The 14701-nt window shown below is 34.7% G+C and overlaps 1 protein-coding gene across 1 annotated transcript in view; it reads left to right on the forward strand.

The window, feature by feature from the left end:
- Positions 1-14701, forward strand: part of LOC133180401 (uncharacterized) — a 115959-nt gene that overhangs the window by 26438 nt on the left and 74820 nt on the right. The window contains exons 7-8 of the mRNA XM_061314936.1: positions 4346-4528; positions 6467-6546. Of these exons, the coding sequence (XP_061170920.1) occupies positions 4346-4528; positions 6467-6546 (263 nt within the window). The remainder of the gene's footprint in view (positions 1-4345; positions 4529-6466; positions 6547-14701) is intronic.

A 14701-nucleotide genomic window follows, 5' to 3' on the forward strand; every position in this document is an offset into this window, starting at 1 on the left:
GTTTGGAAATGTAAAGGGAAGCTTCTCCAAAAAAACAAAAAAACAAAAAAACAAAAAAAAAACAATATAAAACAACAACAACAACAACAACAACAAAAAAAAAAAAAAAAAAAAAAAATAAACAAACAACAAAAAAACAAACACAAAATACAACATAGAACTCTTTCACAGGTCACTGAAGTTCTGGATTTCATTTGCGCATCTCTTCATCTTAATTTCAAACTGAATGTATATATGTAGCCGATAACATCCTGTCCATGCATAAAACCTGGTTATAAGATCTGATAAAGTCTCGTACCGATTGATCAACACTGAAAGGTTTCCGTCCTCGTTTAGTGTGGTTTTTCTCATGCATGCATTTCCGGAGAATTAACAGATTAATGGCACTTTGGCAGCATAAACCACTTCTTTACAATTTTATTTTTTAAACCGATTTTCTCAAACGCAAGCATTTTACATGTGTAGAATGATTTTCTTTCTTTCTGCGTCGTTGTTTTGCATACGACCTGATTGTTTTACCAAAGAGGGATAAATCGAAAAGAAACGAAAGTAAAAAAAATAAAAATAAAATGTCGAATAATTTTGTAATTTAGGGAAAAACACGTGAAAAATTTTAAATTTTTATTTCATAAAATATTCTGGAAGGCGAAATATGTAAAGCCAGGCATTATGGATGATTATGTACATCAAAAAATGTATTTCCGGCTAGTTTGTGAAAGTATTATTGATGCAGATATCAAAGAAACGCCGATTTTTCATTCCTCTAATAAATATTAAATGATTTTGTTTTAAAAGAACCTATTTATTGTCCCTTCAAATATATTCCTGTTTCTCCGAATACAGAGATCTGTTTTAAATATTAGTCTTGCCTGTAAACTCCAATAATATAGAAGAGCTTACTGCACTCCTCTGCGTAATAAACGTTATTATATAAATAGTACACGTTTTTGAGGGTAACAGTTGAAATTGACACCCCCAAGGAAAACCATTGTCAACCGACGCGTCAACGTGCACTATTTATTTTAGTATACTGAATGTCTTATTGATTTCGGATGTCATTAAAAAATTCGGAGATCGTCGTTAAGTTCACGCTTAAGAAAGCTTTCAAACTCCCCGCTTCTATTTTTCCTCAATAAGAAAACTTCGGAAAAGATTTACCAACCTCTTAATTGTTTGTTTGCTACTCAAAAAGTCTTTTATCATCTAAAGTTTGCACTCGCAAGGATGTTTCGTCTGTAGTTTGTTGTTTTCAAGTAAACTACATCGGACACAAACTCTTATTGACGTCGTTTATTCGGCTTCTTTCAAACGCACAACTGACGTTTTGAGAATTCTACCGTGAACCAGATGCCAAATTCAAAAATCATTTTCAAATTATGAAAAGGAAATGCAAGAAGGATTCTTTTCCTCCTAGGATTTGTATTTTTTCTTTATCTACGCACAGACATCATGCAAAAATAATTATGCTTTTTACTAATACAGCTCTAGATACTTTATTACAACTGTTTTTAAGTTCAAGAAATTCTTATGATATTTTCGTGCATTTTTCAAAGATTGATAAAACTATAATAGTTTGGGCAATTGTACGTGATCAAAAAAATCCTGAATTTATTTACCGGTAAGTCTTTAGAAAATTGCCAAAAATGAGATTTTTTGTTGTGTTTATGAGGTGCTAACAAATCTTGAGTTTGGTCACCAACTTCATAAACTCATAATATAATTGACATTCCTTGAAATAAGTTATGAATCTTATAAATTTTCCCTGATGGATGTGTCAAAGAACCTTGGACTGAAAACTTCATCAATGCGCGTAGCGCATTGATATGATTTTCCGTCCAAGTTTCTTTGATACATCGATCAAAGATAAAAATTATACGATTTATTTCTTATCATTTAATATGTATCTTACAATTGTTGGATTTCAAACTCCCCGCTTCTATTTTTCCTCAATAAGAAAACTTCGGAAAAGATTTACCAACCTCTTAATTGTTTGTTTGCTACTCAAAAAGTCTTTTATCATCTAAAGTTTGCACTCGCAAGGATGTTTCGTCTGTAGTTTGTTGTTTTCAAGTAAGCTACATCGGACACAAACTTTTATTGACGTCTTTTATTCGGCTTCCTTCAAACGCACAACTGACGTTTTGAGAATTCTACGGTGAACCGTACGCGCATGATTTGAACGCATGTGACATTTTCATAATGTTACTCGTTGTCAAGTGTGTTGCTTACGCTGAGGGTAACATTACGGATTGTTAAATGCGTCTAAACCAATCAGATTTTAGTATTTAACATGAAAGTATAATAATTTATTATATTAAATTTAGTACATGCACAAATATCCCAGATTTTGAGAAGTTATCCACGAAAGTAATTCGGAGAAATCTGTTTAGCTTACAATAGTTAATTAACAGATATAAATGAATTACCGATTCACTAGTGCATTTATTATAACCAACGCCACTTCATTAGCTTATGCGATAGTAAGGTGTCCGTCGTCCGTCTGTCTGTAAACAATTTTTCAAAACGCTACTCCTCCTACAATTTTGGTCTGATTTCAATATAACTTGGCTCACAACTAGACTACACTAAGATACATAATTTAGTGCATCGGTTTTTTATTTCGATGAGCGGTGTTGCCATGGTTACTAAAAATAGCCAGATCTGTGAAATTCCTTTAAAACGCTACACCTCCTACAGTTTTGGTCTGATTTCAATATAACTTGGCACACAAGTAAACTACACTAAGATACATAATTCAGTGAATCAGTTTTTTGATTTTGATGAACAGTGTTGCCATTGTTACTAAAAATATAAATTTCTGTAAAATTCCTTTAAAATGCTACTCCTACAGTTGTTGTTTGATTTCAATATAACCTGGCACACAGGTAGACTACACTAGATACATAATTTAGTGCATCGATTTTTGATTTCAACAGTTTTGCAATGGTTACTAAAATAGAAAATTCTGTGAAATTCCTTTAAAATGCTACTCCTCCCACAGTATTGGTCTGATTTCAATATGATTTGGCATACAAGTAGACTACATTGAGATACATAATTTATTGCATCCGTTTTTGATTTAGATGAACGGTGTTGCCATGGTTACTAAAAATAGAAATTTCTGTGAAAATCCTTTAAAACGTTACTCCTCCCACAGTTTTGGCCTGAAAGCAATGTAACTTAACACACAGGTAGACTACACTAAGATAAATAATTTAAAGCATCGGTTTTTGATTTTGATGAACGGTGTTGCCATGGTTACTAAAAATAGAAATTGCTGTGAAATTCCTTTATAACGCTACTCATCCTACAGTTTTCGTTTGATTTCAATTTCAATAAAACTTGGCACACAAGTAGACTACATTAAGATACACAATTATATTTATTGCTGCATGTCGCAAAGTTTAAAATCCAAATGCTTCTTTTTCTTTGTTACATGTATATGTCAGTGATTCATTTTGAAAATGGTTATCATGGGTCCAAAGGACCCTTCTTAATGACAACAATGAGTCCCGTGCCAAAATCAATGCGTCCAAATCCAAGGGTACCGTATATTAGATGTTACACAGGAAATTCTGGTGAAATGAAAAAGGGTATTGCACGAAAGTGCAAATGTTTTATTGTAGCTGTGAATGATTCATACTTTTACTATCAGTGGTCCAAGTAAGAGTACATGATTTTGTGTCATAAAAATAATATATTGTCCACTGTGCACTTTGGTTCTATTTTTAGATCGTACATACGATCTCACACATTGTATCAGTCATAAAAATGCACAGAAGCAGAATGAAGTAAAAAAAGTTTAAGAGGAAATGACAAATAGTCAGAAATAAAAATGATTAAATTTTATACTTCTTAGCTTGTAAGGAAAAAACGAAAAGAAAAAAAAAATAATAATACAGGTTACAGCTTAAATACAAAGATATAGTATTCGCTTCAGAAACGTTCCAAAGTATAGACATATCAGTGATAATCGAACTATGCTATCTAACTTTCAAATATTTTCTGATAATTGCTTTTAACTGCAGTTGTGAAATCTGACCTGTTGTTGGCAACCTTATACCTGTTAAAATCGTTCATGCATATCGCTTAGCACGTGGATATGATGCAATCAGTCAAGTTTTGAATCAGATTATACCGATATAATTTAAAATAGTACATGTCCTTCTATAAATTTATTGCGTCCATTGGGATGCACATTTATTGAAATAATGCGTCCTGAGCAAAATTTGTGCGTAATTTACGCAGGACGCACATCAAAAGGAATCACTGTATGTACAGACCAGTAGAGCTACAGTCTCATCCGAGACTTCTGGTTTTTCATATGCAACATGTTTAAATACAGGGGAAGTGACAAATATGGCTGATCATATTGTCATGATATATAATTGTGACGCAAAAGTTGTCTGGCTAGGAGAGAGTTTGACCAAAAGATACAGGGTCGGGAGAGAAGGGAAAGTGGACCTAAAATTTGTAGTGCCGACAGAAATGCCATACATTGAAGATCATCTCCAGGAAATCAGTAAAGGTACTTATAATCTGAGTAACTCATATAATATATAAATGTATAAATGCAGAACAAGACATTTAAATTGAAACATGCGAATTCATGGAATTTGTGTCCCCCGCTCAGGAAAAAAGAAGAGCCTGCGCAGTTCTGAGGGGAGTGGGTCGGATCCCCCCCCCCCCCCGGATTTGTAGAATTATTAAATGTATACATGTATATTGAAGCAAAAAAATGCAAATATGGATAAAAAGATTTCATTGCTTATTCTATAAAATGTGTATAGAAGATTCTTTTTATATATAATATTTATCACAGTGTAATAATGATTTTATGAGTTTGTACACGCCAGACGTCAGATAAGGGATAAGGCCCGGAAAGGAAAGTGTTACACACAGACGGAATTTATGAATTTACGACCTTGAAATTTGACCTCAAAATCAATAGGAGTCTTCCTTAGGCCACAGGGAGTTGTTACGTAAAATTTCATTTCAAAAGCTCAAAGAATTCGCGAGATATCGCGCGGAAACGAAAGTGTTAAAACAGACGGAATTTATGAGTTTATGACCTTGACCTTTTGACCTCAAAATCAATAGGGTTCTTCTTTAGGCCGTACGGAGTTGCTGTGCAAAATTTCATTGCGAAAGCTGAAAGGGTTCTTGAGATATTGCGCTGAATGGAAAGTGTTACAGACAGACAGAAATACAGACGGACGGACGGACAGACAGACCCAAATCAATATCTCCCACTTTCAGTGAAAGCGGGGGACAACAAAAATTCAACACTATCAGTTATTCCTTTGAAACAGCTATATTCCTTTATCACCTGCATATGTGTTTCTCCCAAAATATTTGATACGCAAGAGCAAAATCGAGGCAGGTTTCTGACAGATCAGTTAATGTTACAGGGATTTCAACAACCCATTTTAAGTCAGCATCTCATAAATTCCATAGTCTTTCTAATGACCTTGTAAAAAAAACCTATCAATGGGTCATATATTGTCTGATATGTTTCATACGAATTGTTAGATCTTTGTTTTCATACTAAATTTGAATACGGAATGATTCGTCCATTTGATAATAATCAATTTTCAAGGTTTTCAGACTGGTCGCCGTAGCCTAGTTGTACGGCCCTAACTTCCGTGATCGGGAGGCCCGGTTCAATTCTCCTTCGCAGCGCCGCATCAAACCTAAGACGTAAACATAGGATGAGACCTTAAAAACCGAGGTCCCGTGTCGTGGTAGGCGTTTGGGTGTGAAAGAACCCTCACTGCTCAATGCCTCTGAGTACCGAGTATAGGTCTAATTTTGAAGCCCGGTATACGGTGACGTCTCTACATGAGTCAAAAATTCTCGAATGGGACGTTAAACGACATACAATCAATTAATCCAACGCCTTTCTTCTTACTCAAAGAATATCAAATAGTCAACTGTACGTAGAATGATAAAAAAATGACCCCTTAACCCAAAATTTTAAAATTAATAGACCTTGGTTCCATGGAATTGGTCATAAATTGTAAATGTTTTGTATCCTAGAATCCTCCTTAACATACGTGATACGCAGGCTAATTATCTGCATGTTTATAAAAAGTACTTATCCATTAAAAGGCGGTTATTAAATTCATGCCCCACCACCTTCTATGGCTAAGGTCCTTGGTTGTGCTAATTTTCAATGTATGTAAAATACATTTCATCTTCTCTTTTCATGAATATACAGTTGGAAAACTATTTCCATGATTATAAGAAACACTAGGACTCTTACAAAATCCATAGGCCCAGTCTCCTTTTTAAGACTCCAGTGTGAGGAAAAGTTGCCGGTAGTCATCTATTGAAGATACAATACACATTTCGAAATATTTTTTCCTTTACCTATGTTCTTCAAGCAGGCAAACTATTTTCATTGTTACAATAAATGCTTTATCCTTAATCAGGATTGAAAAGATTCCATATTGCATATTAACAGATAATGCAAGTGTTGGATTACGAGTCGTAAAAAAGTCAGACAACGGACACTCAATAGTTGGCACAATCACATCTATAAAGGTATGTTAGACAAAAAATGTTTGCAGCTTACGTAAAATTAAATATACATTGTAGCTTTCAATAGATATGTAGAAGTCTACATTAATTTCACACTGAAGTTTGAAGTTTGCATTAAATAAGCACAAGTTATATTCTGTATTCTTTACGGAGCATGTCACTTTCTTCCATGTTTTCATCACAGGCGCTTGACGTTACATGTATTTATATATTTCTTATACAAGTTGCTGTCCTTTAAAAAAGGACTGCAATACGTGGACCATATGCATGTGTTTCGAAACGAAATTCAAAGAAAATTTCTAGATTTAGTGAGTTTACAAAGGTGTAATTAAGTTTTAACTTTTTTTTTTCTAATTTTCATCGTTATTTATGTCTGTTTAATTAGGCTGTAATGATAAGAAAAATCATGACCTTGAAATGATATGAATATGAAATGTTGATCTAGGTATCTATCAGAATTGTAATTTAGCTTTTAAAATTAACAACAGAATTAAAAGAGGCTTAAGCGTGCAGGTATCGTAATCTCCATTGGCGTATCCAGGGAGGGGGGGGGGGGGTTTCGGGTGTTGGACCTCCTTTATTTTTGCAGAAAGAGGAAGAGAGAGAGAATGTTTATTCTGTAATACATATTTTTTTTTACATCTAGTATTTTCAATAAAATATGAAGTACTTCAATCTCTGCCCTTTCTGCTCTCTAGATAGAGTTTTGCTTATTGCTTCCTCCGTGTACCTTCACAATACCGGTCCCGGGCTTCGACCACCCACATGTAACATGAAATATTTCACTTTGATATCATCGGAAGATTCCAGCGAACGAACGTACGGCTATGCCATTTTTGGACCATCTTCTAAAGTAACTAACTTTAAGAAGTATGCATAAAAAGTCATGAAAGGGAGTATCCATAAGAGAATATTATCCTTTACAAAAATTTTGATATTTCTTATGCAAAATTTGTACATGACAATTAATTGTCACGTACAAATTTTGCCCAAGAAATATCAAAATTTTTGTAAAGGACAATATTTATCTCCTTATACTATAGGGATATTTTAATCATTGAAGAGAAAGGTTCAAAATGTCCCGTAGTATGTGGGGGAGGGGGGCTCACTTTTTCTTTAAAAAATCTTTTGTTAGAATTTGAATATATAAGTTTTAATTTACATTGGAAGCTCCCCCGCACTTTTTGTTGCGGAAAGGTTCAAAATACAGAAAATCAAACATTTAAAAGAAATCAAAATGTACCGAAAAGTTAGACGAAGTCCCCCCCCCCCCTTAAATAGGATTTTAGAGGGTGGTGCACAGGTTGTTTATTTATTTATTTCTGCTTGTCAACTCTTTTTGGAGGTTGCACCCTTTGAAAACCGTTGCTACGGGCTTGAATGTAAGTGCCTGTGGTGTGACTTAAACCCCCCCCCCCTTTTTACTAAAGGGTCTCGAGTTATCTTAAACAATGCTAAGTTATCGATTAACTCGATCAATTTAAAAACACAAAAAAGAGATTAATTTTGTGTGTGTTTTTTTTGTCTGTCTCATTTAAATAACGGAATGGTTAATATACAACACCTGCAATCGTAACTTCTCGGCAGAAGGTCTGAGAATCTCATCGCACGTGTGTAGACCTAGGCTATTTGGTCTTGCAAGCACAGGTGTGTGTATTGTTTGCTAGTGACGCTTAGACTGGTGACGGTATTTGCTGCAAACATGAAGAACTATACACCAGTTTCATAACATGTACAGTTTTTTTTCTAGTGAAAATTGGAGTAAATTAAAAGTCGAATATTTTGGATACGGGGTAACCCATATCTATTCTTGTTACAACGACCGTCAATGCATCAATGGGCGAGTTCATTGGTTACTCTGAAAGGTGGCACAGGTTTACCTTTCGTTAACATTTTCTACAATGATCTGCTTACTTTGAGTGATTGTACTTTCATAGCAAAGTTGTTAAATTTTATTCCCGATTGGCCTATAAGTTTTGTCATTTAACTGAAAAAAATCGGGCTATTTCGATACCTGTAATGCTTAACGGCTGGGACTTGACATCTGTACTAGATTTATACGGAAGTATCCTATCATTGGAAAGATAGATGGTACACGTGTAGCACAGATCTGTAGTACGCAGAATTTTTTTTTTTGGATGTTTCTCCCTCTCCCCCACATGGAAAAACATTGCTACAGGCCTTTATCAAGCTATATTTGGATTGCTGTCTATCAAATTATTTTGCAAACCTTGATGCACAAAAATAATGCCGGTAAACATGGCAAAGACTATCTTTTAAAACCTAGTGGTTTTAATTCAACATGTTCAAGCTGTTAAGCTATCTCTATAAGTTCTTCCTACTTATTTAAAATGCTTGTACCATAGAATTTAGTTTGTATATAAAGATATATGTATTAAAGAGAAATTCAGATCTTGGTTACGCCAAAGAAAACATAAATACGATGTGCAGATTTTAGAGCGAGGTTTGCCAATGATTGGCATATTCTAATTCGAAGAGGGCGAATTGTTCTACGGGCAAGTTGTCTTAGAGGCGAACTCTCTAGCATCCTCGCGCATGCGTAGCCTGACGTAAGGCCATGGCATCCGGTTTAACTCCGCTAATATATTTTCTGCGTGGACCTCAGGGTCCACGCAAAAAATAAAATATAACTCCATACCTAATAATTCACACGGTACACATCGCCGCCATCTTGATTTTTTCTAGGTCGATCACATCAACTCGTAATTTCGTCAGAAACTCCGCTAAAAAAAATCCCTGCAACCGTATTCATTTTGTGTTCAGTCTTTCAAGGTTTCAACTTACGGACAGTGCAACCAAAAGGGCGCGTCACATTTGCAAATAGTAAGTAGCTCTCGTCAAACTCGATCTACGTACTGCTTTTACAATCCGAGAAATCGCTTAAGTTTACATTCAACTTGAAATTCTTAGGGAAAGCCGTTTTTGATTGGTCTATATATTTTGTAATATTTAGTTTTAAATATAACCAGTTAAACTTTACTTATTTATATAGTAAAATCCCACTATTACCTGCATATGGTGTTTACATCTCCCATCGTCAATACGTGCATGCTCCAAGAACGATCACTTTTTACAACGAGACAGGTGACTGACAGATAAGTTGAGGGATTTCAACAGCCTCGTTTAAAGTCAGCATTTTATAAACTCTATGGTCGTAATAATGACCTTGTAAGCAAATATAACCTGTCATTGGGCCGTATGTTTTGCTGATGTGTTTCATACCAATTGTTAGACCTTTGTTTTTATACTGAATTTGTCTACAGAATGTTCCGTCTACCTGATCTATACATAGGGCTCACGGCGGGTGTGACCGGTCAACAGGGGATGCTTAGTCTTCCTAGGCACCTGATCCCGAATCTGGTATTCCCAGGGGTACGTGTTTTATGCCCTGCTCACTAACTTGTATTGATTATATATTTTAATGGGATCGATCAGCGTTCGTTATCTTCAACTTGACATTAAAGTTAGTATAGATCCCAAATAAATCTTTTAGACAGTATTACAACGTAATATAAAAACATTCATTTTATCTTCCCCGAAAATAATCTAGATATAACTGATCAAAGCGATCATATTTTGTAAATGTCCAAGATCGGCCCGACAAACATTTTTTGTGAGACAAAATATTGAGTAAAAATGAATATACGGTTTTAAGTCTGTTCTTGCACGCACTGAACATAATAACACTGTCATTATTGATGCCCAGTTGGAGAGTAACGTTATATGTCTCGACTCTGGAGAATATTGACTTGTATGTTTGGAACCAGTTTAAGTGTACGTTTGTTGGAAGTGGAGGGGGGGGGGCTTTAAAATTATTCCAGTGATTGTTGAGATCTGCAAATTTAAGTACTGCAACAAAGTAGTGGCAAATATTTTATTTTCATTGTCTGATCCATTTTTTGTGACATACAGTCCCTGAAACGTTCTACTTTCCCACTTGAACGGTGAGCGAACGCTGAACGAACGGTGAACGAACGGTGAACGAACGCAGAGCGAACGGTGAGTGAACGATATGTGAACGCTGAACGCAACTTGGTGAACGATGTGTGAACGGTGAACGGTGAGCGAACGCAGAACGCGAACGGAGCGCAAACGCGAACGCAAAGTGAACGGTGAACGAACGGTGAACGCAAAATGAACGATATATTCGGAATGCCTCTGATCTTTTCCTTGCATTGAAACTATTTTATTCTTTTATAATGTCAGTTGCCAAAAAAAAAAAAAAAATAAATAAAAATCAATCAATCAATCAATAATAAATAAGTAAACCAATAAATGAATGAATAAATAAGTCAATAAAATAAATTCTCCAAAATTGTCCTGAGAAAGACGATGCATGCACATTAAGTTTTTAATCACACGATTTTTATCGCATTAAAACATTGAATTTGTTGCCGAACGCTGAAGTTTAAGAGATATTTTTTTTTAGTTGGAAAATAAAAATGTTTATTCTTATTTGATTTTAAATTTTTAATACAATAATATTATGTGTCATTTCTATTTTTCAGGATGATTTATTCAAGCCGGTAGGAAGCAAATTCGGTTTGTGTGTGTGTGGGAGGGGGGGGGGGCACAGCCATACATTTTCAGTTGATAGTTGAGGGGGCACTACCAAAAATTTCCTGACAAGCAAAAAAAAAAATTATAATAAAAAAGGTCATCAGACTTTTTATTGCAGGGGGCACAAGCATATAGTATCTATGTTTACTATAATAATCTTTATATCGGCAAAGTTATTGGGGGGGGGGGGGCGTGCTTCCCCCTCCGGTTCCTACGGCCATGTTTATTGAGCAGACTTCTACATTTATGTGTAGATGGCCGTGATTATACTCGGACAAGATAATACAAAGATACATATTCATATTATTTGTGATAAATTCAATTTTCAGAACTTGATATTCATTTAATATGCTGTTATAGTTTTTATTAAACAGACAAAAGAGAGAGAGATATTCCGTTTAAGCCCCCCCCCCCCATTTCAGGCTTCACGAAATGTTTGTTCCTATATCAAACAAAACTCTGAGTTTTTTTTCTAAATATATCAGACAGTGAAAGTAACTTTTTTTTTTTTTATCAACAAATCATAACCATTTGTTTGACAGTCATACTCGTTTTTATTTTCCTGCTTCAAGTTCACACGAAGTCCACGTGCTTGTCCTGTCAATCAAAATCATTCGACACTGTGCAGGTGTGAAGTTTCGTCACATCGAAGACGAAGTGCGAGTATTTCCAACAAGTTATAACATTTAATTTTATCATTTCTAGATTTGATTCCAACATTTGAATAATAATTGAATAAAATACATTGGGCATTAACACTTGAATTTGAAACATACTCTCTGCCAATTCCAAATACCACCGCCGACATGTGTACATTTTGAACTACTATTGTTTTGTGACTTTTTTTAGATGCATGTTTGTTTTGAGACTGAAATTTTTGTTCTAAAAAAGACCTTAACTTTTTTTTTTAAATGTTGATTAAAATATTCTGTAAATACAAAACTGAGTAAGTAACCGATTTAGGGGGAAAAGGGGGGGTATTAATCATATCGAATGGCAAACATAAAAGATGAAAAGAAAAAAAAAGGTGAAGAAAGATTTTTTTTCTCTATAACTATAGACTTTACATATTATAGTAGAGAAAATTCTGTAGTGCATTACATTTTAAATAAATATTTCCTTTATCCACACTATCAATTTAATTCGCTAAATAAGATAATAAATTAACACGATATCTGCAGAACTATGTATAACTCTCAGAACTAGTTCTATCATATTTTCTGATGTAATTGGGAAAAAAAAGTGTTAGAAATAAATATTTTCGTAATTTTGCTGCGTAATTATTTGACTTGGATGATTATATCTCCATTAACGATTTGTCTTCTTAAACAAAACAACAAAATGTTGCAGTGCTTGAAGTATTTACACATTGCCCTTTGTTAAATTTAATATTTCAGCATCTTTCTACATAGGTACAGAATGTGCTTATAACAACATTTATTTTCCAGAGTAATTTAATAAATAACCTAACAGCTAAGTTAGAATAATAAAAATATATATATCGTAGATATTTTTCCCCATGAAATAATGATTCTTCAAACACGACATGTTAGTTATTAAATTAAAAAACCTGTAACTCCTAACCTACAAAAAGATAAGTCCTTTCACTTCGGAGTTCCGAATGACAATGAAAACTGAACGATAGGTGAACGCTGAACGCAAGGTGAACGCAGAGTGAACGGAACGAAGAGCGAACGCTGAACGCTGTGTGAACGGTGAACGCGAGCGCACGGTGAACGGTGAACGCAAAACTGTGAACGGAGAGCGAACGGTGAACGAACGGTGAACGCACGCTGAAAGATCGGTGAACGAACGGTGAGCGAACGGAAAAATGGGAAAGTAGAACGTTTCAGGGACTGTATAAGCTTATATTTGAATATTACAGTTTCCCAATTTAGCATATGTCCCCTTTTTTCAAAGATTGGCAGGCGCAACGACCTGTATACAATGTATTTTACAAGGTATGCTAACAAGAAATGTTTTTTCCCCGTTTTGTATTTCTTTGATTTTAATATCGATATACTTGTTAAAACCTCAAAGTAATTACAACACGCCGCTCTAGATCCACCCAAGAACTGAAAAATACGGAATTCCCTTAGCATATTGATATAAAATTGAAGCCCCCTTTAGCATTTATAGGATTGTTGAAGCAATAGATCGAGTTTGACGAGAGATATTTTACTATTTGCAAGTGAGATGCCGCCTTTTGGTTGCACTGTCCCTAAGTTGAGACCTCGAAAGACTGACAACAGAATGAATACGGTAGCAGGGAATTTATTTCACGGAGTTGCAGACAAAACTACAAGTTGATGTGACCGACCTAGAAAAAAATCAATAAAAATATGTAACTTCAAGTGTCTGTGATTTTCATTACACAGATATAATCGCAAAATTATATATTGCACTGTAGTTGCGCATAAGCGGCCAAATTTTGATTTTGATTGTTGAAGTCATGACAGTTTGATTGCCTTATTGTAGATGATCAATGCGTTAAAAAAACGCTTAAAGCAAAATTTTCAAAGAACACAATAAATTTCCCTTTAATTATTGTGTCTGCGAACTTCTCTATCAGCCCTAATATATGTACGTTTTTCCGTTCAAGAATCTTTATTAGAGATGCACATGTGTAAAATCGCACTAGGAAGATGGATAATTGACAAGTGAAAAGCTGTCAAAGTGACCACAAACCGGGTTCTCCTTGAGAGAACAGAACTGGTATTTTTTTTTTAGATGAATAGACAAATTTTCCATTCGCAAAAGTTATTTCCCTTTTTCGTGAATAGACAAATTTTCTATTTGCAAGTTATTTCCCTTTTTCGTGAAATACCCATTTTCTCACTATATCCTTTGTAACTTGCCTGTAATTAAAAAAAAAATATTTAAACATCTTTTGACAATTTTACACATCTTTTTGGCAAAGTATGAGGCAACAAAGAAAAAAATCATGAGCATCAACATATAGATTTTATTTATCAGAAACTAGCGCATTAAGTTTGTAAAGTTATAGAGGGAAAACATCACCTTATGTTGGCTGACCCTAAATGATCTCAGAAGGGAAATTACTTGTAAATATGAACGTCATCTATTTTATAAACTTTCTATTCTGAAAACTGTAGGAAGTGAACTCACAATAAAATCAATGTACCTTACCACATCTCAGATATGTGTACAATTGATCTACAAAACAAAAAAATTTCCCAGCTCGAAAACTGTGGGAGGAGTTATTCGGACAAAAGAGGCAACCCATAGGGATCACTTTACGCGACGTCTGTATTTCTGTCTGTCTAGCTGTCCGTCTGTCACACCCTATATCTCGAAAAAAAAACTCGAGACCGGGAGAAAGGGTTGAGTGATCACTCGGCCTTTTCCGTCAAGTTAAGAGAACAAACTCTTGACGGAAAAGGCCGAGTGATGTTCTGATTGTGACAAATGCGGCAAATACAGAGTGAAATATGTTTTGGAGGATATATACATGTAGTTGGATTAAACACATATCATTAAAATATAAATCATTTCTTACATTAGTTTCCAGGGTTTGGGAATCATATTTCTATTTGATTTTCAGATTGTATATGAT

The sequence above is a fragment of the Saccostrea echinata genome, unplaced genomic scaffold, assembly GCF_033153115.1.
Source record: "Saccostrea echinata isolate AGI-Se365-2 ecotype Australia unplaced genomic scaffold, CSIRO_AGI_Sech_v1 ptg000006l, whole genome shotgun sequence".
Classification (NCBI taxonomy): domain Eukaryota; kingdom Metazoa; phylum Mollusca; class Bivalvia; order Ostreida; family Ostreidae; genus Saccostrea; species Saccostrea echinata.